Source organism: Mustela nigripes, chromosome 2, assembly GCF_022355385.1.
Source record: "Mustela nigripes isolate SB6536 chromosome 2, MUSNIG.SB6536, whole genome shotgun sequence".
NCBI lineage: Eukaryota > Metazoa > Chordata > Mammalia > Carnivora > Mustelidae > Mustela > Mustela nigripes.
In genome coordinates this window covers 94,530,128-94,554,349 of record NC_081558.1, presented here as the reverse complement: position 1 = coordinate 94,554,349, position 24,222 = coordinate 94,530,128, and the positions used below count along the sequence as shown (strand labels likewise).

At 38.3% G+C, this 24,222-nt stretch overlaps 1 protein-coding gene across 2 annotated transcripts in view; it reads right to left on the bottom strand.

Annotated features, from left to right (window-relative positions):
- The window catches only part of ARMC8 (armadillo repeat containing 8), a 105,287-nt gene that overhangs the window by 11,324 nt on the left and 69,741 nt on the right, over positions 1-24,222 (bottom strand). For both annotated transcript variants that reach the window (XM_059390992.1, XM_059390993.1), the window contains 6 exons: positions 16,888-16,970; positions 16,493-16,574; positions 12,708-12,794; positions 9,705-9,797; positions 5,874-6,023; positions 4,367-4,462 (listed from right to left, as the gene is read on the bottom strand). In XM_059390992.1, coding sequence (XP_059246975.1) covers positions 4,367-4,462; positions 5,874-6,023; positions 9,705-9,797; positions 12,708-12,794; positions 16,493-16,574; positions 16,888-16,970 — 591 coding nt within the window. The remainder of the gene's footprint in view (positions 1-4,366; positions 4,463-5,873; positions 6,024-9,704; positions 9,798-12,707; positions 12,795-16,492; positions 16,575-16,887; positions 16,971-24,222) is intronic.

Sequence of the window (24,222 nt, the reverse complement as noted above, 5' to 3'; positions counted from 1 at the left end):
GACTTTCCTGTCAGCTGTTGGGAATCTCATAGCCAGACTAGCAGGAGGGCAACGTAAAGGTGAAAGGACTGTATAAAGAATACTGAACCAGTGTCAGTCTTTGTAATTGAGCAAACATCTACTGAGCACCTACAATGTGCATGTATTCTGCAGGGTATCAGGGTCAGACAGGAATAAGACACACTACCTAATCTTGAAGCGGTCACACAATTACATTTCACTGTGGTGTGACAGAGGAAAAACAGGACTGAGAAAGCATGACATGCACTTGTTTGATACCGCAAAGATCAGGGAAGGCTTCCTGGTGGAAGTGACACTGAAACCTGGAGCGCAGTAAGGAACCACTCAAAGATACTGGTAGGAAGTGGGAATGGGGTCTAAATTCAAGTAATTTTCTCCAAATTTAACCTTTCTTTTGGTAGACTTAAACTAATTAAGCTTGTAGATTATACCTAATTGATGAGATTGTTTTCTTACTATGGCCTAAGGCCTCAAATGTAAAGAGTGTGTGGTCTTATTCTTCTTAGATTAATACACTGATCAGAAAATGAGTCCTGAGGTTTGAACCAAAAAAAAAAAAAAAAAAAAAAAAAGGCTGCCTCTGGGAGGGGAAGGAGTGACAAACATCTTTAGCCTCATCTAGGGAAGAGGTATCCCTCTCTTAACCACTAAGACAGAATATGAGGGGGATTTCATGAAATATTTCCGACAATAGACTTGTTTAGCAAGACAGGCAAGTGATTCCCCTTCTTGGAATGTTAGAATATACCCATGCATCCTCAGGTTTGAACAGTATGGCAGCATGAGCTACAGTTCTAAGGCCCTTACTACAAAATTGGTAAACAGATCAATTAGTTCTTGGGCCAAGCCAATTTAACATATAAGCTAGGGGAGCAGAGAAAAAAGCTACACACACACACACACACATGTCCATGCTTACACACTCAGATGAACAACCAGAAATTAATGATAAGAGTAGGGAGAGGCAAATTATGGCCTGTGGACCAAATCCAACCCGCTCTCTGTGTAATAAACAGAACGTTACTGGAAGATGGCCATGCCTACTTGCTTACATATTGTCTATACCTGCTTTCAGGCTGTGGCATAGCACAGTTAAGTAGCTGCCTGCCACAGAGCCTGAATGGCCTACAAAACTTAAAATATCTATCTTGCCCTTTGTGGAAACAGTTTGCCAATTCCTGAAATAGAGAAATGGAAAATAGGGGGAGAAATCAATGAAACCAAAAGCTGCTTTTCTGAAAAGATTAAAAAAAAACCCCAAAAAACAAAACCTGATAAACCTCTAGCTGGACTGACGAGGGAAAAAGGAATTATCAATATAAAGAACAAAAGAGGGGATATTGCAAAGAGTGCTATAACCTTAAAAAGATAATGAGAATATTGTAAACAATTTTATGTTAATAAATTTGAAAAAGATGAAATGGACAAATTCTTGAAAGACACAAAATTCCAACGCGGACACAAGAAGAAAAATAATCCGAGTAGCCTTATTTCTATAAAAGAAACAAATTTTAGCTAAGCATCTTTTTTATACTGAAAATTTCACTTAATAAAACTCATTTGTCTACTGTTCATTCTAGGTTTTCCCTCTCTACTTTTTTTTTTTAATTAACATATAATGTATTATTTGTTTCAGGGGTACCAGTCTGTGATTCATCAGTCTTCCACAATTCACAGTGCTCTCATCATAGCACATACCCTCCCCAAAGTCCATCATCCAGCCACCCCATACTTCCCACCCCCACCCCCTCCAGCAACCGTCAGTTTGTTTCCTGAGATTAAGAGCCTCTTGCGGTTTGTCTCCCACTCTGGTTTCATCTTGTTTCATTTTTCCCTCCCTTCCCCTACGATCCTGTCTTGTTTCACATATTCCTCATATCAGTGAGATCATATGATGATTGTCTTTCTCGACTGACTTATTTTGTTTTAGCTAAACACTTTTCCACAAAAGAAACACCAGGTTCCAGATGGCTTCACTTGTACGTTCTACCAAAATTTAAGAAAGAATACCAATGCTTCACAAATTCTTAGAGAAAACTGAGGAGGAATGCCTTCACCTCATGTCCCAAGGCAAGTATTATCTCCATAATCAAATACCAATATCAAAGCCAAACAAGGACATCACAAGAAAACTAAACATCAGTGTCTCTCACGAATATAGATGTGAAACATTCCTTACCAAATTTCAGTAAATTGAATCCAACAACATATGTAAAGGATAATAATGACATTTTAATATGGTGTATCTCCCCACTTATTTAGGTCTTTGATTTTTTTCATTATCAGTATTTTGCAGTTTTCTGCACGGAGATCTTGCACATACTTTATGAGATTTATACACAAGTATTTCATTTTTTCTGAGCTACCATAAGTGGTACTGTTTTTAAAATTCCAAATTCTACTTGTTCATGCTAATGTATTAAAAATACAATTGATTTTTCTATCTTGTGGCCTTGGCTAATTCCTTGATTACTTCTAGCTTTTTCTGATGAGTCCATGGCATTTTGTACATAGGCATTCATGTTGTCTGGGAATAATTTTATTTCTTCTTTTCCAATTTACATGCCTTTTATTTCTTTTTGTCTTGTTGCACTTGGTAGCAACTCCACTATGCTGCTGAAGAAGACTGGTAACAATGGACATGTCTTTTTCCGAATATAAGGACAGTAACAGATACGTTCACTATTTTGATTGTGGTGATTATTTCATGGTATATACATATGTCAACATATCACAGTATATATTTTAAATATATGTAGCTTATTGTATGTCAGTATACCTCAAGAAAAAAAAAAAGCTGAATTATCATAGTGTCTGGGAAGAATTAAACTTCCAGCTAGCAACCAGACAGTTTAAGCCTCCCCATCATCACCTACTTCTGGACCATGACCAAAATCTGCATGAAAGAGTATAATTTGAGTCCTGTCAGAACACATTACTGTTGTTGGCCTTTCTTTTTTGCCTTCTTTCAAATCCTGCCTCACCTTTTTGCCTTGCTTCACTTTTCAAGTCAGAGGAATTCTATCTAGGTGAGCCATTTTATAGACAAAATTCATTCTTATGCTCTTCAGGTAAAATAGTTTAAATAAAACAGTTGGGCGTGGAGCCTAATGTGGGGCTTATACTCACCACCCTGACACTGAGACCTGACCTGAGGTCAAGAATTAGACACTTAACCGACTAAGGCACCTAGGCATCCCCAGGCAGAATAGTTTATTTTGAGCAATGGATCTTCTTCATTGTTGTATTCCTATAACGGATATGTTCAACCTAGTATTAAGGATGCCTGAGATTACAGTTTTAATGTGTTAAATTTTTGTTCAAAAGAAAACATGGTTGTTTATTATTGAATTTTAAGGGAAATCACCTAAAATGTTCACCTTAAAACCACTTTGTCAAATCTATTGCCTTTTTTGATCACGAATTCAATTACAGCTCTTATATCCTACCATTCTTACTTCCTGGACTTTTCTTCTGAAGACTGCAGAATTACTCTAATTCAGGAACACAGAGAAAGCAGAGCACGGGTCTGCAGCTAGACTCTAAGTTCAACTCCCCACTGATGACCTTGAGCAAGTTTCCTCCACACACATAAATACACAGCTCAATGAATTCTCAAGTGAACACATTATATAGCTAACATTTATGTCAGAAAGTTGAACATTAGCATTGCCTCAGATCTTGTATCAGAAATTTAAGTTTGTAGGCGACCTTTCTTTTTATGACAAAACATATACTATGTTTAAAATGCTGTAATAAATCCCAGAAAATATAGAAAAGTAATTCTAAAACTGTCCCTGGATGAATGCATAGCCTCTGTATTTTTATGCCTATCCCAAACCTGCCCTACTAAAAGACAAGAAAAAGTAGAAGTATGGGATAGGAATAAAGAACATTAGAGTAAAAAAAATGAAAAACAACTCCAGCATAAGGGATTACTTTATCAGGGTGTTATAGGAATAAGGAGTTCAGAACATGGTGGATATAGAAAGCTGGAAATGATGAATCCAAGAGAGTGGACTCAGTCTAGGATGATCAAAGATGGTATCTCTATAGAGACAGGGACAGTGTTGTACAGTGCATGACACGGAGGGTGAAACAATAGACTCTGGTAATATTTTCTTCTATTCCGGGAGGAAGAGTTCTTGAATAGTTTTGGGCGTGGTGGAGGATCTTTCTCCTCAAATCTTTCTTGTCTCTATAGCACCTTTATCTCAGCACTCCGTCTTTCACAGATCTGAATATTTCAGGAGACTCCTAATGAAGATCCTTTTTGGTATTCACACTCAGAAGATACTTCTCAGGAAAAAAAAATAATTAATAATAATAAAAAAGGAGCACATACCTGCTCTTTGACCTCAATGTTATGCTCCCCTTCCAGAATAAGCGTGACTGCTTGCATAATTTGCTTTCCATGAGTACTCATTATTTTATCTATATGCTGCAAAAACAAGGGAAATCCACAGTTATTATCTGGGGAACAAAGAAAAAGATCACAGAAAGGAAAAGAAAGCTTCTAAGTTAAACAATGTAATACACAACTGCTTGAAAGAGAAACCACAGCATATAGAACTAGATGCCAAAAAATAGTGTTTATTATAGCATAACATTGAATTTTGCTTTCTGTGTGTGTGTGTGTGTGTGTATATTTATGACTTGAAGTTTAAAAATAACAGACTTGGCCTGATAAAATACAGAATTATATTTTCAATACAGAATCCTCAAACCCAAAGATTTTAAAGAAAAAGGAACTCTAAAGAGGGATAGGAGGGGAGCCTGGGTGGCTCAGTGGGTTAAAGCCTCTGCCTTCGGCTCAGGTCATGGTCCCAGATTGCTGGGATCAAGCCCCACATCGGGCTCTCTGCTTAGCATGGAGCCTGCTTCCTCCTCTCTCTCTCTCTGGCTGCCTCTCTGCCAACTTGTGATCTCTGTCAAATAAATAAATAAAATCTTTAAAAATAAATAAATAAAAAGGGGGGAAGGGGGAAAAAACCAGAGACATGGAAAATAGGGCACAGATTTACATTTGCACCCTGCAGTACAAATGAACGAAGAAGGCGCAGAAAACAAGTGAAGCACAAAGGAACCACCCATGTTTCTTCATCTACCTGAAGGCCACGGACTTCAGGCAGGCTCAAGGAACTACAAGAGGGACCCCAAAAACAGGCTCAGCCTCTCCTGCTTTGATATATAACCACTGCTTCCACACTGACATCTTCAGAGTCAATCTACTAAATGTTGGCAGCATGGGGATTGGTCTATGGAATAACACTGAAAAGGATTCTCTAAAGGGAAAGAAGCAGAGGCCCCAGGGATGAGTGACTTAGACATATGAGAAAACACATTCTGGCCAGCAAACCAAGTAAGAACGAAGTAAGAAATCAAGGCAGGCTCATATCCGCTATGGAGTAAGGAGAGGGAGACAGAACAGGCAGTGCAAGAGTGGAGGGTCAGGTGGCTGTATGGTAAAGCAGTTCCCAGATCACCTATGAAGGTGACAGGTCTAGATATTGACTTCTTTTTGGTAAGGGACAGTATTTGTGTTTTTTTTTTTAAAGATTTTATTTATTTATTTGACAGACAGAGATCACAAGTAGGCAGAGCGGCAGGCAGAGAGAGAGAGAGAGGGAAGCAGGCTCCCTGCTGAGCAGAGAGCCCGATGCGGGACTCGATCCCAGGACCCTGAGATCATGACCTGAGCCGAAGGCAGCGGCTTAACCCACTGAGCCACCCAGGTGCCCCAGGGACAGTATTTGAATCACACTTCTGGGCAGATATTGATGGGAGAAGTGCAGGAGAACAGTATTTTGTACTGCATACACAGGGCAGCTAATGTGGAAACTTTTACTTACAGGCCGAGTAGAGAGGAGATTTCTAAGAAGTCCCAATGTCTTCATCAGCACATTCAAATCTGAATCTGATAATAACCGGAATAGCTGTTCAGTACTCAAGCTTCGTAAAATATCGGCTTTTATTTTTTGTTCAGCCTGAAATGCCATATTCTGAAAGGATTAAAGAAGTTTCAAAAATCATGTTTAATTTGCTTTATTAAATTATATTTTGATAATAACTGAAAATTTTCAAAGTATAAAAAGAAGCTGCAGATAATTTAAGTCATACTATTTTTTTGATTCTTGTTAATTACTTACAATTCTGTCTGTCAGGAGAAAGATAACTATCTCCTATATATACTCCTGTATAAGGAATATGACCACTTCCTGATACGGGCATTTGAGTGTCCTAAGATTTGTCTAATAAATATAGAATCTATGGTTTCTTTTTTAAAAATTATTTTATTTAAACTGAAAAAAAAAAAACAAAAACAAAACCCCAACCAAACCCCCTCTGCCCAAAAGCAAACCCAAAACACAAAACTGAAATGAAAAAACAGTTCACTCATTTCTCCCACCCCACTTATCTCCTACTTCTGGCAACCACTGATCTCTCACCTCTATGAACTTGGTTACTTTTCAGAAATGTTTCTGGTTATCAAGTTGCCTTCTGTGCACCATTTTTTTTTTTTTAAAGTAGGCTCTACAATGTGGGGCTTGAACTCACAACCCTGAGATCAAGAGTCAAAATGCTTTTCCCAAGAAGCCACCTAAGCACCCCGTCTTCAGTGTACTTTAATACAAAATTGCTACTAATTACACTGTGCCACTCATTTTGAGAATGACTAAAAAGAATTCCCTTATTATGGATGAAAATAAGTAGTGGGTTTTGTTAAGTTTACTGGCACAGAAACACATACTATATTCACAATACTATGCTGGGTGTTGATATGGCAGGTCTATATTATAAAGGAGGCTCCCCAAAGGGTAGAAGGTATATCCAAGCTACTAGCAACCCCAGATGGCTGGGTTTTTTTCTTGCTCCTTTTTCTCCTTTCTGGACACATTATGGATTACCCCAGTTTAACCTGAAGGTATAATAACACATCTAAAGAAAATAAAAACACAGCAAATGCCAAATAACTCATAAATCAACTTTTGGTAAGTCTTTTGTATACGAGAAAGTTACTATAATATGTGGTTATTCCCATATATTTGTTTTTCTTTAAAGATTTATTTACCCAAAAAAGGGGTATTATTTATTTATTTATTTGAGAGAGAGAGAGAGAATGTAAGCTTGAGTGGGGGGAGGGGCAGAGGGAGTGGGAGAGAGAATCTCAAGCAGACTCCTCGCTGAGACTGAGCCTGAAGTGGGGCTCAATTTCACAACCCTGAGATCACAACCTGAGCTGAAATCAAGAGTTGGATGCTTAACAGACTGAGGCACCCAGGTGCCCCCAGGCTTATTTTTCAAATTGAGGAGCTAAACCATGCAAAAGATCAAGTTACCTAATGATGTGAGCAGCATGGCAGAGAGAAATGAGTACTGACTGGGCTGGTGTCGAGAGATCCAAGCCAAAAATGACTCCAGGGTTTTATAGTTGGTGGACAGAGAAGAAAACAGCTGGTTATATGGTGACTAATGAGAATAAGATAGTTAATATGGATTTGAGGAGTGGGATAATAAGTTCAGTTTTCAACAATAAAATTGTACATGTCCCAGGGAGGCCTTAAATAAAATCTCACAGGCCGTTTAAGTGACAGACCTGGGGTATAGGGAACAATTATGTCCGGATCTGTACATCTCAAAGTAACTTCTATTAAGTGGGGCTAAAATCATGACAGTAAGATGAAGTCCTTCAAACTGAAGTATAAAGGGAAATGGAAACTGGGAATTGAAACTGGGGAAATATTCCCTGAGAAGGGGTTTGAAAATGGGGATAGGTAGAAAGTGAGGCTGAAAAAAAAAATTAAGTCCTGGAGTGGAGTTTTAAGAAAGAAAAGTGCTAAAAGCTGATACAAAGTTTAGGAGAATAAGAACTGAAACTACTGGATTTGCTATTTAGAAAATGATTATTTCTATCCCAAATTTGTGTGGAAAGACAACAGATATACACAGAACAAGGAAAAGAATATGGGTTTAGAACAGGTTCAGAATCCACTGTAATCATTTGTTTGCTGTGACACCTTGGAGGATTCATTTATCCTCCAAGTCCCAGGTTCCCAATTGTGAGGTGGATATAAACCAATATAACTTAAAATAAGAATCAGAAATAACAACTGAAGATAAACACATTCCTTAGTGTCTGGCACATAGTAATTAAATTATAACTACTATAATTATATTTGAAGAAATCCATGTCAATTTTAAAGATTTTATTTATTTGTCAGAGAGAGAGAGAGTGAGCGAGCGAGAGAGCACACACAAGCAGGCAGAGTGGCAGGCAGGGGCGGAGAGAGAAGCAGGCTCCCTGCCAAGTAAGGAGCCTGATGCAGGACTCGATTCCAGGACCCTGGGATCATGACCTGAGCCAAAGGCAGCAGCTTAACTGAATGAGCCACCCAGGTGTCCCATAAACCCATGTCAATTTTAATTTCAATATATTTTTAGTAAATCTTAAGTCATACAGTGTGACTTCATAGTTATACAGTTTTATAAATTTAGATTATTATAAAGTATTTACTTGAAATTGTTAAAACATTTTTATTATTTTTTAAAGATTTTATTTATTTATTTGAGAGATGAAGATCAGGCAGAGAAGCAGGCAGGGAGGAAAGGGAGGAAGCAGACTCCCTGCTGAGCAAAGAGCCCGGTGCGGCGCTTGATCCCAGGACCCTGGGATCATGTCCTGAGCCGAAGGCAGAGGCTTTAACCCACTGAGCCACCCAGGCACCCCAAAATTGTTAAGAAATTATTAAGCAATTATGCATCACTTCTGTTGCCCTGGGCAAGTTATTTAATCACTCTGTGCTTAGTTTACTCATCTGTAAATATGAATACTCTCTAGCTTATTTCAGATCATTATAAAGAGCACAGGAGAAATGAAAAGGCTCTGTCAAGTAGGTAACTCTAGGCAGGTTATCAATACTTCTGATGAGAAAAATTTGTTTTTCCTAAATTAGATGTCCAATATTAAGACCTGTTTGCTTTTTTCTTTTTTTAAAAGATTTTTAAAATTTATTTATTTGTCAGAGAGAGACAGAGAGAGAGGGTGTGAGAGCGAGCACACAAGCAGGCAGAGTGGCAGGCAGAGTGGCAGGCAGAGGCAGAAAGAAGCAGGCTCCCAGCTGAGCAACGAGCCCAATGCAGAACTCGATCCCAGGACCCTGGGATCATGACCTGAGCCAAAGACCGAGGCTTTAACCCACTGAGCCACCGAAGCATTCCCGGTGTCTGCTTTTCTTAATAATAAACAGGAGAGGGGCACCTGGGTGGCTCAGTGGGCTAAAGCCTCTGCCTTCAGCTCGGGTCATGATCTCAGGGTCCTGGGATCGAGCCCCACATGGGGCTCTCTGCTCAGCAGGGAGCCTGCTTCCTCCTCTCTCTCTGCCTGCCTCTCTGCCTACTTGTGATCTCTGTCTGTCAAATAAATAAATAAACATTAAAATAATAATAATAATAATAATAAACAGGAGAACTGTGGCGCACAGTGGCCACATGCTAATATTCAAATCCAAAAGCTGAATACTAAGTGTTCTAGGTCCGAGGTCATTAGAGAACTGGGCCAAAATAGCAACATTTATTAAAAAGCAAATTTCAGACATTTCAAACAATACATTCTTTAGTTTTAACTTTGATAACAGCCCCATTCTCTTCACAAGTGATGAGTTATATAAGAGAGTAAAACATACCATTAAAGCCCAAATACCATTCACTCGCAATGCAGGATTTTCACTTTGGGTTAATCCACAAAGCAGTTCTACAGCTCCAGATTCTAAAATTGGCTGTGATTGGAAATGAAAAAAAAAGCACAATTTTAAAGTCAAGTTTGTGACTAAATGTGATTATACCCTGGCACTCTGCTTATGATTTCCTTCCTACTCTAATGCAATTCCAGGCAACTTCTGCAAAGCAGGAAGTGAGGTGAACATAAAAATTACCACAAAAAGGGCAAAAACAATTAGGTCTTTCACAAATTCACAACCCAAAATAGTCCCAGTCATTTCTCTTTTTTTCTGTAGCTCTGACTCAGGAGCTGTCCTAATTCTGTACATTCTGCACATGCCTTATGATTCCACTATCTAATTCTACACTCTCCTTCTCACTGTCCTTTGAGACACTCACTTCCTGTGTGGTGTACGGGTGTATCCCATGTGTTCTTTACAAGCTGGGACTGACAACATGGCTGGATTACATGGAACTTACATAACGGAACTATCTTCTTTTCCAGACTGTCAATATTATTCCAAATGTGCTGAAGAATCCATTTTTTAGAACTACTTTCAGGACCATCTCTCAATTGTACAAGCAAAACAGCTGTATACTTTTATGGTCCTATTACATTCTCCACCTAAAATACCTTTAGCCTAACCACTCATTTTATTTATGATCCTTGGCTGAAAACAGGGTTTGAAAATTTCTAAAAAATTAACACCTTTGAGGACTGATCTACTGTCACCAATGAATGCTTAAAAGGCCCTCTTTTCAAGTGGACTCTAGAATTGTGTTAAGCAATTCAGACTTACGTAGGGAGGAAAAGGGCAGTGACTTTGAAGATGCTATTTTGAAGGATACACATTTCTCTACTTGTACAAAGTGGTTTTGTTTCTTTTTAAAATTTTCTTTTTTGAATATAGTTCACACACGATGTTACTTTAGTTTCAGGTGTACAACATAATGATTTGACAGGTTTATACACTATGGTGTGCTCACCACAAGTGTAGCTACCATATATCACCATACAGTGCTATTATAATCCCTGTTATTCCCAAAACCTACTCATTCCGTAACTGGAAGTCTGTATCTCCCTCTCCTTTTCATCCATTTTGCCCATTTCCCCACCTCTCTCTTTTTTTTTTTTTTTAATTTTGAAGTAAGTTCAAACTTATGAAGTAGCAAGAATAAGGTGCTTCTACCACACAGTCTTTTCCTCAATTCAAAATTTTTAAATATTTTGTCATATTTTTCATTACCTCTCTCCTTCTGCATGCCCACATCCACATTATTCATCTTTTCTGAACCACTTGAAAGTACAGCATATACATCATGCCCCTTTACCCTTAATACTTCAATGGGTATTTCCTAAGAACAAGGATATTCTCTTGGAATCACACAGCAGTTATCAAATTCAGAGATGTTAACATTAAAACAAGACTTTTATTAATCTATAGCCCATATCCCAATTTTGTCAACTGGCCTAATAAGTGCTTTTATAGCATTTCCTTCCTCTCAGTTCAGGATCCAGTTTATTTTTAACATAAAAAAAAAAATCAATCATATTACTGACCCTATACCTGAGCCCATCTACCTTACTTCTAACCAGACCTTATCTAAATATGCAGAAAGTGGCTCTGAGGCAATATGAATGCTGTTCAGAGTGATTAATGGTATAGTACTGACTGCAACCAGTTCATTACCATGCAAGGACCTCAACCACCAGAGCAGAGGAAAACAGATGGAAACTCTGGCATCCTGTCTAGACTTTCTCTTCCTTCAGAGTAACTATCAGTTTCTCTCCTTTTGTTCCAAGATTTCTGCTTGTTGAGTAACTGTCTCTGAATCTCCACCTTGCTACCAAATGCCGTTCTAACTACCAGCCAGAAGACTACAGGTGTTACAGTGATGAAAGGAAATTCAACAAAAATGGAACTACTAAATAAAGGACAGTATCTAAACCTCAGCTCACAACTGGGCAGACCAGAGATATTTTAACATGATGAAACTAACTCTGTAAGGTTCCCTCCCTCCTTTATTAAAGCTTATTGTAGTTTTCCCTAGTATAAAAACAATACATGCTCAAATACATTTATAAAATGTATAGAAGGGAAAGAACATCCCCATATGTAATCCCTCCCCAAACAACAATCTAACATTCAACATTAAAAAGATTATTTTCCTGGGGCACCTGGGTGGCACAGTTAGTTAAGCATTTGATTCTTGATTCTGGTTCAGGTCACGATATCAGGGTTGTGAGACTGAGCCCTGAGATCAGCGTGGAGCCTGCTTAAGATTTTCTCTCTCTCCTTCCCTGTCTGCCCCTCCACTCATCCTCTTTCTCTCCCTCTCCCTTAAAAAGAAAAAAGGGTATAAAGACTATTTTCCACCAGTCATCACCCTGAAATGATTTATAATCCTGATTTACAAAACTGACCCTTAATTTATTCTTAATATATATAGTTTGAAAATAATCTACTACTTTTGTAATTACATTTGTAGTTGTAGGCAGTTTAGATTAAGTGTAAGCTATAGTATCTTTTAAATAAGTTTCACATGCCAGGCAGAAATGGGAGAATTGGAAATTAAACCATTTTAAAATGATTTTATTTGCACACACACCACAATATAATTCAGAAGTAGTTTTGTTTTTTTTTTAAAGATTTATTTATTTATTTGAGAGAGAGAATGAATGGAGGCAGGGGAGAAGCAGAGGCAGAGGGAGAGACTCTTATGCAGACTCCCTGCTGAGTACAGAGACCCACACGGAGCTGGATCCCACGACCCTGAGATCATGATCTGAGACAAAACCAAGAGTCAGATGCTTAACTGACTAAGTCATCCAGGCAGATGTAGTATTTTACTCCAACAGTAGTTTTTACATGTCAATCCTGAAATTTCAAAGTCAACTACTGTGAAAATTATATGATTAAACTCTAAGTAGACTGGGCCAAGTCTAGGAAGAGAAAATCGATACTAACCTCTTTGCTTGGAGAAAATTCAAGAAGAAGATTACATAGCATGGAAGATGCTACTACTAGGATTTCATCTGGTGCATTTTGTAAGACCTATGGAGTTTAAAAAAGGGATGCTATTAATGGTTTGGAATGATGGAAGCGAGATCATAAGAACAAATGAGAACCAAAAACAATTTATCTTTCAACTTGGCTTTTCATATTGGATAGTTAGGAAAGATCCACTTGTAATCATGTCAAACTTTACCTGGTGCTCTAATTATGACTAAGGCCCTCACACTATCTTGCTGGAGAAGCTACAGCCCCACTGCCAGGATGGGAGGTGCTGCACAGAAAGAGATAAACACATAAGTCAGCGAGGGGGTGCTCTGTATGAAAAGTGTGAACAGCACGGGACTGCTTTAGGACAAGTTAGTTAAATTTACCCCATTGTATCAGGCCACTTATGAAACCACAAATTGCCCCAGAGCCTGAAACATTCTGATTTGTGTGTCTCTAGAAGGGCTTGTTTGACCAAAAGCAGGGGTGAATCAAGCTACTATACAGCTAGGGCAAGGTGGGGACTGGTTTTCAGGACTGGAATCTCAGCCCTGGTTCCAACCCTTCTTTTCACTTAGTAGATGTGTGAACTTGAGCTTATTTCTTAACCTCTCTGAGTCTTTGAATTGAAGAAAACAACACTTCCTTGACAGGAGTTTTTAAGATTAAATGTGATATAGTGATTAAGGGAAGCAACATGACATGCGGGTGAAGAACACAGACCGCCTGAATGCAAATTTCAGCTCAAACACTAAATAAGTATATGAATTCCTTGGCTATAAAATGGGGACGATGGTATTACTGTGAGAATTAACATATAAAAAGATTTTAGAATAGTAACTGGCACATAGTAATGGCTATAAAAATAGAGTTTTTACAAAGGTAATTCATTGTTGTAATTGTTATCATCAGGCACGTAGATACAAAGCAAACTAACTGCCATGGACTCTCACTCAACTCAGAAGACAGCATAGCACAATGACAAATGTTAGTCACCATTAGCTGTTATCAGAACCTGTTGTTTCTAGATTCCAAGAGTGAAGGCTCATAACCACCACCACTTTTATGTAATATCCACTTTAACTAAATCTTCTGTATTTGGGATCAGATCAGGATCAGACTCATGATCCCAAAAGGAATCTTAGAAACTCTCTGTTACGCAAACTGGAAATGGATCATCACCAAAAACTTCAGAGAGTTAAATATATTACCTGCTTTCTTCAGCTAAATCAAGTCCAAAGTTCCCAAGTTAATAAGCAATAATTATAAAATAGATAATAGTTATCTTAAGATACTGCATTTTAAACTCTCCTGTGAACTGTCAGCTAGTCGATGAAAATTGAAACTCATATACTATGAGTTTAGTTTATGGATCCTGATGGGTGTTTGTCACAACCCCTTCTGAGATCATACAACCCTTCCCTTCCTTTGCCATGCCCTTCCTTTATCCCTCGGGTACTCACCCTACCTATTCTTTAAGGCCATCCCCACTCCAGAAGCCTTCTTGAAGCCCTTCCAGTCAGAAGTCTTCTCCTAGGACCCTTATTACTACCTACTATTCAAATTCCTTGTGCATCCATGCCAATCTCCTTTTCTATTTACAAATTTAAGCTTCCTGAAGGACTAATCTATGGTCTAATTTATCCTGGCCCATATCAACTGAATGGCACTGCACAAAAGGGGTGCTCAATGAACATTTGTGAATTAAGAAAAATAATCATTTTCTAAAACTATACTACTTAGAATCATTGCTTGAAATAAGTGAGTGCTTACCAATGCAATTCACTTTAAAAATACTACTATTTTTGCTATATGGAGACTAATGTGCTTTTATCAACTTTTTTTTTTAAGATTTTATTTATTTATTTGACAGAGAGAGATGACAAGTAGGCAGAGAGGCAGGCAGAGAGAGGAGGAAGCAGGCTCCCCGCGAGCAGAGAGCCCGATGCGGGGCTCGATCCCAGGACTCTGAGATCATGATCTGAGCCGAAGGCAGTGGCTTAACCCACTGAGCCACCCAGGCGCCCCTATCAACTTTTATTTTCCAATGAGATAACAATGATAAACTAAAACAGAATAGCTATCGAAATTTTAAAAGCATTTACTCAGTGCAATATAAGAGGACATTGAAATTCACAAGCTGACATCTAATACTGATCAAATAGAATTTCAACAAAATAAGGACCAAAAAAATCACAAATAAAATTTTTAATTAAAATGTAATGCCTACTCTTCTGTAGTTTGCTAACCAACAGCTGAAAACATGGCAAAGCAAAAAGGGGGAAAAAAAATCAATAGACATGCAAATAGCCTTGAACTACGAAAAACCTAAAAGTATCTAGATAAATTACTGACTTACTTCCAAGCTCAAGCTTTTAGTATTATACTTTGTACAACAAGGTAGTAGTTTGATAGTAACTATATTCACAGGTACCCAAGTATACAAAATCCTTCTAGATTGCCCACCAAACCTTAGTCCAGGTAGAACTAGCTAGAAACAGTATGTTGCCCCATTTCTGAGTCATACGATAAAGGGATAGTGTGCTGAGCAATTAGAGAAAATAGCTCCAGAGAAAATATTTGGAAGTTATTTTGGGAAATAGAAGAGCCTTAAAAAAAATTTTGAGCGGACAGAATCCATAAATCAAGATTAAATTGTTATGCAAAAGTTATAATCTAAAATAAGAAAGAATGCCCATAGCAAAATAGCTTTCCTGAAGAGAGCACTGGTCCAGCTCTTTCCACCTGGTGATCATACCCCCAACACCCCTTCTACTACGGTCACGAAGACATCCTTATGCTTCCTTTACGGACCATGTGTAGTATTTCACTCATGCTATTCCTCTCTCTGGAAAATCTTCCTGCCTTCCTTTTTCCTTCAAAGTCCACTTCATATTTTTCCTGCCTGAAGCCTCCCCTGGCTATTTTCTACCACAATGATGCCCCTACTGTAACCCGAAGCTTTAAGATGAGGGCAAGAGCTCTGGAGTAAAAATATTCTAGTAGCCTCACTGTGCCCAAGAGATTTTCACAGTAGGTAATAAAGACCAAAAACCAAAACCAAAACCTTAAAAAATTCTGCTGATTAAATGCAACGTATATGATCATTGAAAAAGAAAGAAAGAAAGAAAGGAAGGAAGGAAGAAAATAAGAAATTAAGAAAGAAGATGGACCAGAGACCAACTTGACCCACAGTTCTGTAATATATCAGGGAATAACATAAGCAGCAACCTAATGCCTCATCTAAGTCTTGATTCAGATTTATTTGACCTCAGCCACTTTTTTGTTGTTGTTTTTGGCCCTCAAGGAAAGACCTAAGACCAAAGAAATTATTTTGGTGAAAGAGAAATAGGAGATAACATTGTGGTAAAAAATATCCAGGGATTGCCAAAAGATTAAGAACAGGTTATACCTTCCCATGACTGATTCCTTTCCTTTTTACAAGTAAAAATTACAAAGATTCTGGAAGAAGTCTAAAGTGTAATAGCAAACACACAGGGAGGTCAGATGAGTAAAGTTTTATTTAGTTAAAAGAAAACTAGGCATCTGCTTCCCTGTCACACTTGAGATGCTGACCTTGGAAACATGTTCTACAGATCTAAAGATGCTTAAAACATCAGATCTGAGGAGGTGAGTATTCAAAATCTTTCACACAAAAAAATAGCCATACTCCCAGACCAGGGAGTATTATCAGCTACTTTGGCTCACTACAAAGGCTCTGTGGGAATGGGTGCTACTTGCTGGTTTCTTACCTTCATTAAAGGTTTCCACACAGCGTGATCCTGGAAACTGGTTCGAAGCTGCTGCACAGATCTAGATAAACTGTGCAAACATCTACAAAGAATAATCAAAATTAGCTTCAAAAGAAGCCAAAACTTTTACTTTTCAAACACACTGCTTTGGCATTTCACTAGTTACTAATATGCACGTCAAGTATATCTATAGACATTGTTAATTCAACTACTTCAGGACTTCATGGGCTTTCCAGGCTAGCTTCTCTGTGAAATGACGTTACACACTGCAGAAGTTCACCCAAGAATACTTTTGAGTAACATTTGGATTCTGCGCTTACTTGGTGAAGGTCCGGAAAGGAAACAGGTTAAACACACGGCAAAGGGTTTTTATTCAGACCATTTAAAGCTCATACCTGACGGCAGCTAACCGCACCTTGACACTAGACTCAGACAAGCCAGTCACAATTCGGTCCATCATATTTTCAGTCTCAATGATCTGGAGAAAAAGGTTAATGCTGCATAAATAACAACACGAAGAGGACAAATTTCACTCTTGTAAATGCAAGTATGTTAATATCCATTAAAAGTTTAATGTTTTTAGCAAGAGTTTTTACCTCTGGAACAATCGTTTTGTGGTGTGGCAGACAGCTCATCAGAAAGGAAGGACTATCCACTAAGAACTTGCCAGACTGAATGACAGGCATGAAGGGGCAAATTATGTTTATTTTTTAAAAAATACTTAAAACAGTAACTAGATGGCATAAATATTGCAGAGGTGTTACATAAACAGTATTGAGAAAAACTAAAAGATGTAACTGAGTTATCACTAGGCAGGTTCCTGCCAGAGTGAGATTCTAGAAAAATTATGGTTCACACTCAGCCCCTTATGAAATGCAACCTGTGGGTTTCTGACAGAGCCACCTTGTGGCTACCTTCTTACCAAGCAAAAGGAAACTAAGTTAAATATTTTGAAAAGTAATCCTTGCCATCTCTTTACTGTAACACTAACTCCTGTTACATTTAATCACCATAGTCACAATTTTTTTAAAATTTAAAAATAAGATAGCATGTAATTTTCCTTCATTAAGCAATAGACAGATACAAAATAAATATTATGTGGAAGAAATTAAGCTTAATTTGTGTGGTCCTATAGAAAAACCACCTATTAGAAAAAAAGCTAATACAATCAAAACCAAAATGTTAACAAAAACAACTAACATTTGTTAAGTACATCAATGTGCTGAGCATTGTGCTACTACGCATATTACATGATCTGATTTAACCCTCTTGCAGGCATTATTATAATTATTCTCATTAGCCTGTTAGGAAACTGAAGGTTCTAGATGATAGAGTTTGCCTGGGATCACAAAGCAGAGAGGAACTCAGGCATCTGACTCCAGACTCCTGATTCTTAGCCATGCTTGTAATACGGCCCTGGTTAGAGAACTGTGCTCACAAGGTAGTCCCCAACATGAGTGACAACGTTAATGTGAGTCATTACTCCCACCTGGAAAATACCTCACTGGGAGGTATGGGGAGATCACCTGGGGAGCTCCTTAAGCTGTAGTCCTCTTACTCCTTCCCTTCCTTAAACAGACACAAGGCTCTGCTCATCTCTCATTCTACATATGACAATGCTGGTACTTCAAAATCAGCTTGATATTCCCTAATCTAAAATTCTTTATTCCAAGAACAAAGTCGTGGTGGGGGTGGGAACACAAGATTATCCTCCGAGAGCTAAGAAATGTTATTAGGCTGGCTCCAGATGCTTAGGAAACCTGGACATGACCAAGAATTTAACGAAGCTTCTGGATAATGTTTATTGGCCACATCCAACCAAAGATGTAAATCTGCCAAGGGTCAGGACAAGGGTAGCAATCATTAGGCATATAGATTTGCTCTATGATCCTGACCAAATTATTTGACCTCCGTGGGCCTTCAGTAAAACGAGGGGCTAGAGCAATTATTATTCTACCTTCAATCATTTGCAATCAGCATGTAAAGAAAAATCATGTTTGCCTGGGCAAAACTATCATGTTATCCAGAAGCAACATGGGAAGGTAGAGTAGAAGAGACGAGACAGTACAGGCCTAGTTAGATAAGGAGTCATAAATCAGGGAGCAGGCTAGACTAAGGGCAAATAGGGCACAGCTCCTATTTACAAGGCCACATTTACTTATTCAGTAAATATGTGAGTGCCCACCAAATGCGAGGCACAGTTTTAAATCTTGAAGATAAAATGGTGAGGCAGAAAAGCCCCCGTTCCCACCAAACTTACAGTGTAGGTTAAGCGAGTGCAATGAACTCCTGAATGAGTGCTATAGCACTTGCTGTTAGCAAAAGCACTTTAGGAATGACAGGAGCAATAGGGCTTAAGGCAGACAGAATGAATTAAGTGTCCACAAAGGTAAGTGGGAAAAATACCCACTCTCAGAATGCTGGGAAATGGCCATTAATGACCATACCAGACAATACTGAGGCTTAGGCCAGCAGACAGTGGGGAACTATGTAAGCAGCCAATCATTATATAGAGCACCGTTTCATGCTTTAAGTTTCCTGGGGGTGTGGGAGCTAGTATTCTGGAGCTAGAGAATAGCTATAAACTGGCTGGTAAACCTTTCCCCTAATTTAGGATATAAAACAGTAGGACTATTCGGAGGTATTTTTCTCTTTCAGGCACAAGGTGACCCTTCTTAGGTTACAATCTATCAAAAAACGTCTACAAGTAGGAGGCCTGGATTTGTATTCAAACTTGTTGTGGAGGGACTTTAGTAACCCTGCCAACATCTTGGAAAGCCCATTACTTGAATGACTGGCCCACCTTTTCTATCAAGATACCAGTCTGGGAGCAAGAGGGTGAAAATAATGCAAAATCAGAATGTGAACCTAGGATTCCAATCCAAAAAGATATCCTGAGAGGCTATGTGAATGAGCAACATAATCTAACTGTGATTTTGTATTCTTTAGGGTATTCAGATCATCTGGTAAGGGATAAAGGAGCAATACAGTGAACATACTGACCAAAATAAATATTAAAATGAGATTACAAAGCAGAGAAAGGTTTGGAATCACATTCAGAGAAAAAATTTTTAGGTCAGCTGGGAAGGAGTTGGCAGTGGCTGTTGCCATAGATCTCTGACCCACTGAAGGTCTAACAGCACCAGATAACTTTTTAGACCTGGGCTGGAAAGGCAAGCACAATAAAACTTGCTCTCCATGGGACATTTTTTTTTTTTTAAGATTTTATTTATTTATTTATTTGACAGACAGAGATCACAAGTAGGCAGAGAGACAGGCAGAGAAAGAGGGGTAAGCAGGCTCCCTGCAGAGCAGAGAACCCGACGTGGGGCTTGATCCCAGGACCCTGGGATCATGACCTGAGCTGAAGACAGGCTTAACCCGGTGAGCCACCCAGGCGCCCTCCATAGTGCCTTTTAACAACTATACTGGGCTACAAAGCCTTGATAATGACAGCCAAGTCCTAGCCCCTGTAAAGGATCTTAGGTCTTTCCAGAATACAAGAACAATGTCAAATAAAGTTTCAAATTGTTCTGCCTCATGGTTCTGGTTGGAGATTCCTCAGCCACAGTTCAGCAAACTTGCCCTGTGGCATAGCTTATTGAATTTGCTTTAAAAAATAAATAAATAAATAAATAAATAAATAAAAAGAAAGGAAGGAAGGAATAAAAGGAAGAAGGAAGGGTGGGCAGGTGGGCAGGCCCTCTGTTACACAGACACCGTGCCTGGCCAGGAGTATAAGAGGTGGACTGAATCTTCAGAGTGGAGGCACCCTTTATCTCTGCTATTCTAGTGGATTGGGTTGCAAATTTAACTACAGAATTAAACCACATAAAAATGCTGCATCATAAACTGATGAAGTTTTAGGTTAATGGACTAGGCGCTAAGTTCTCTCTCTGCTGGTGTCTTTAGTGCTCATGACTATATGTTTTTGCTAAGCTTTTTTCTCTGACACTGTAGCTCTTTGCAGGGGTAGAAAAGGTCCCTGTCATTGGGACAGAAGAACCCTATGGCCTGTGAGAGAAAAGGGCAGCAGGCTAGAGGGTCATGGGGAAAATGCAGAATCCAGATAATCCTAAGGTTCATGGCACACATTGGAATGTTCTTAAGATGAAAATGGCATTGACTTACAAGGGAATTCCCTAGCCCTCCATAAGCCCTACTGGACTCATACCTTAGCTGTGGCCAAGTCATATACCACCCATTCCTGAGAGCCTAAAAAGAACTGGAAGAATCAGAGTTAAAAATAAGGCCCAACTATTCTCCCAGCATGAATGAGAATGAAGCATTTTCCAGGTATTAGCAACTTCAGATTGGACCTTGAACTGTGATCAAAACAGGTCGAGCAGAGAATGTAAAAACCAGGCAAATTCTTACTGGTGTCAAGAAACTTCTCAAACAATTCAAAGTGGGTTGACTTGGGGTCAAGGGAGTTGGGATTGTAAAACAGGCATTTTCTTAACATCAATTACTTATACTAATGTGCACAATGGTCAGGCAAATACAATTCCAGGTAGGCTTTTGTGAAAGGTTCCCAGAAAGTCTTCACAAAAAATGACAAGAGAGAACTGGCTAGAAAGAGTAAAGACTTGGAACTGAACTAAGATTTAAGTGGATAAGGTAGCAAATCCAGAAAATCTAGTTACAGGAGCAGAGACTAAGCAGCCAAGCAAGATGCAGAACAGGGAGGTCAGAAAAAAGAGTAGGTCTGGCAAGGAAAAAGGGTCTACAATGGACACTGCACCCTGTTGGGTATGGATGGCAACCCTTTCAATTCATAAGTGTCAATGTAGACAAGTCCCAGGATACAAAGTTGAGTCTTGCTGACCAGGGGTCACCTATTTAAGGTCCAGCTCCTCATAAAACATCTTTTTTTGAGCAGATGAGCTCTATGAACACAAGGTCTGATGTCAGTATAGTCAAGAGACTGGTTTTAGAAACATGGTAGAGGAAGGAGAGGGGTTATGAGATAACAAGTTAGATGCTAGAGTGAGATAAGCATGTACAACTAGCTTATCCAGTAGCCTGAATAGAATCAATAGGGGCCTGGGGATCCAAACTTAAAAATGGAAAACCAAACTTTCCCTAGGTTTTAGGAAGTGGCCATACTGATTTTATCAAAAAATACTTAACTAAAAGACACGATGCCATGTATATAATGCAAATGCACTTAATATTTCTAATTCCTGAGTACATCCTTATACCCATTCCTTTATTAAAACAGAAGAGCAAAACAAATACACCCCAACAGTATACGGCCTTCCACAAATCAACCTAGGGGCAGCTGCTATGCTTTCCTAGAGAGGTTCACCTGGGAACCCAAATCCTCAACTGCTTTCTTCTCAATGCCACTGACGGCAGCAGACATAACTATCCAAAGGAATTAAAAATATGTATAGTTAGGTTTTTAATTGAGTAATGTTAAAATCTTAAGGGGTTTTAGAAATAAACTCCTCCTCAGTTCATCACTGAGGTCTTTGAAATTAAAAAAGATTAAGTTCTTGGTCAAGGTTCTCCAGGCAAACTGGGACAGTGGTAGGGCTCCACTGGGTTTTCTTACTAATAGTGTGAGGTCCATTTCACTTGCTGTGCTAAAGGATGAAATTTTTGCTTAACCTTAGTAACTAAATTGAGATCTGATTTGGAAAACTGGGAGAAAAGTAGTTAAAAAGTTACCAGTACTTAGAAAGAAAAGAAAAAAGAAAAGAAAAGAAAAGAAAGGAAAAGAAAAGAAAAGAAAAAGAAAATGTTATCAGTACTGTGGAAACTACAGCCTATATGCTGACATCCTAGGCTGATAAAAATTAATATATTATACAAGAGAGGTCATCATTAATAAACTGAAATGACAAAGATACAATTCATAGGGCCCCCAAAGAGAGAGAATAAAAATCAATGATTCAGCTTTAGTTGGGGGTAAAAATGCCAAAGGTGGGAGAGAATGGAAGCCAATGAAGAAAAGGTAAGCCAAGGAAACACTGTGAAAAAAGCCACAAGAGTGAGTTCCACTGATTTTTCAACTCAGTTCCCTGATGACTTGATCTCCATTCTAGAATCAGTGTCGAGCTTCTGTAGATACTAACTAAACAGAATATTCTACTGTTCTCAGGCCATAAGCCCCATCTGTTCTGGATAAGAACTGTAGGCTTTCCCACCCACAGTCTATTCTATGTAGTATCTTTGCTGCTGCTGACATTTTCCTCAAATAGTTTTTTTAAAAAAAGGGTAGTTTCTACCAAAGGCTCTTTTTTTCTAAAAGATACACAGCTTCTCTTAGGACAAATAGCTGATCAACCCATTATATTCCTGAGTCTCAGAAAACATTTTACGAAGTATTTCTTCCCTTCTCTCAGTCTTCCATTGCTACCCACTCCCACATTCATATCAAATTTCTCAAACTCCATGATCTTGGGACATAGAGGGTAGGAGGAAATAGTTAACTTCTCTCAGCCAGAGAAGTAAAAGCCAAAACATCCCAAGAGTTGATCTACAAGGCCTCCTTTTTGTCCTTTTTCCTAAAGACACTGAATTAAATTAACATCTAACTCCTCTTACAGGCCAAATGGGAATGGTATCACTTCATTTTAGGAGTGGAGGACAAAGAAGAGAGCTCGTTCTTGCAGTGGACATATTCTTAACCTTCTAGATTTCATTCTTGCTTTTAAGTCTCTTTAAGTGGTATTTTGTAATTTGTACCTCAGGACCTTTTTCTCTTCTTAAGAGCTAAGCAACTTAAGTGTTCACTAATGTTAAATATTTAGAAGAAATACTGAAAGTTCTAAACTTCTCTACACTTTGGAAAGAAGTTGGCCCAATGTCTCCTTCTCATAAAACCAAACACACCGTGTCAGAAACACTTATGACATCTAAAAATAAATCAATACTTTCTCAAAAAATATTTCTCTACATATAAAAGTTCAAAAGTTCAATTTTAAAAACTCAACTATCAGCTTAATGGCAAAACAAAACATAAATAGCTGCTGAATTCTATTCTTTCATTTTAGCACATAAATAAAACCATTAAAAAAGTTACTTTAAATAACAGGACTAGAAACTTCCCCTCCACCTTTTACTGTTTTCCAGGGATCTGAATGACGCACTGCCCCAAGAACTGTGCAACACAATGGCTCTGTTCAATCCCTACTCCTCTATATACACAGCTGTGTATGCAACAGTCTTAATTATCCTATAGGTTGGCTGGCTGAATTTTCACGTCCAGACTTACACAATTGACTCATAAATACAAGCACAGCATCCACTATTTGCCAGGTAATGCTTCTATGGAGTTTATAAACATTGTTTGACAAGGGATAACTAAGAAGATACAAGGATTTCAAAATGTTGCTTTAAGTTTAAATCTATTCCATAAGGAAGCTATCTACAAAATAAAATGCTGTAACAGTACTTTGGTTATATCATTCATTCTGGATGCTTCTAGGACATTAGTTTATAATGTGATCACGTCTAGACAGTGCCCTTAGAAAAACATTTCCAACTGATATAGAACAGAGATATGAAGATTCTTTATTCTGTGGGTCAAAACTTCTGAAACAACTTATTTTAATATTTTAGAAGGAGGTGAGAATGCTTTCAAATACTCTTATTTTAGATGAGACTATTATATAAGATATATTATCTAAATAATATATAATGTAAATAATACATATTATACTATGACATACACTGATTATTATATAATGACTCTTCCAGATTCATTCAGAATAGGCTAT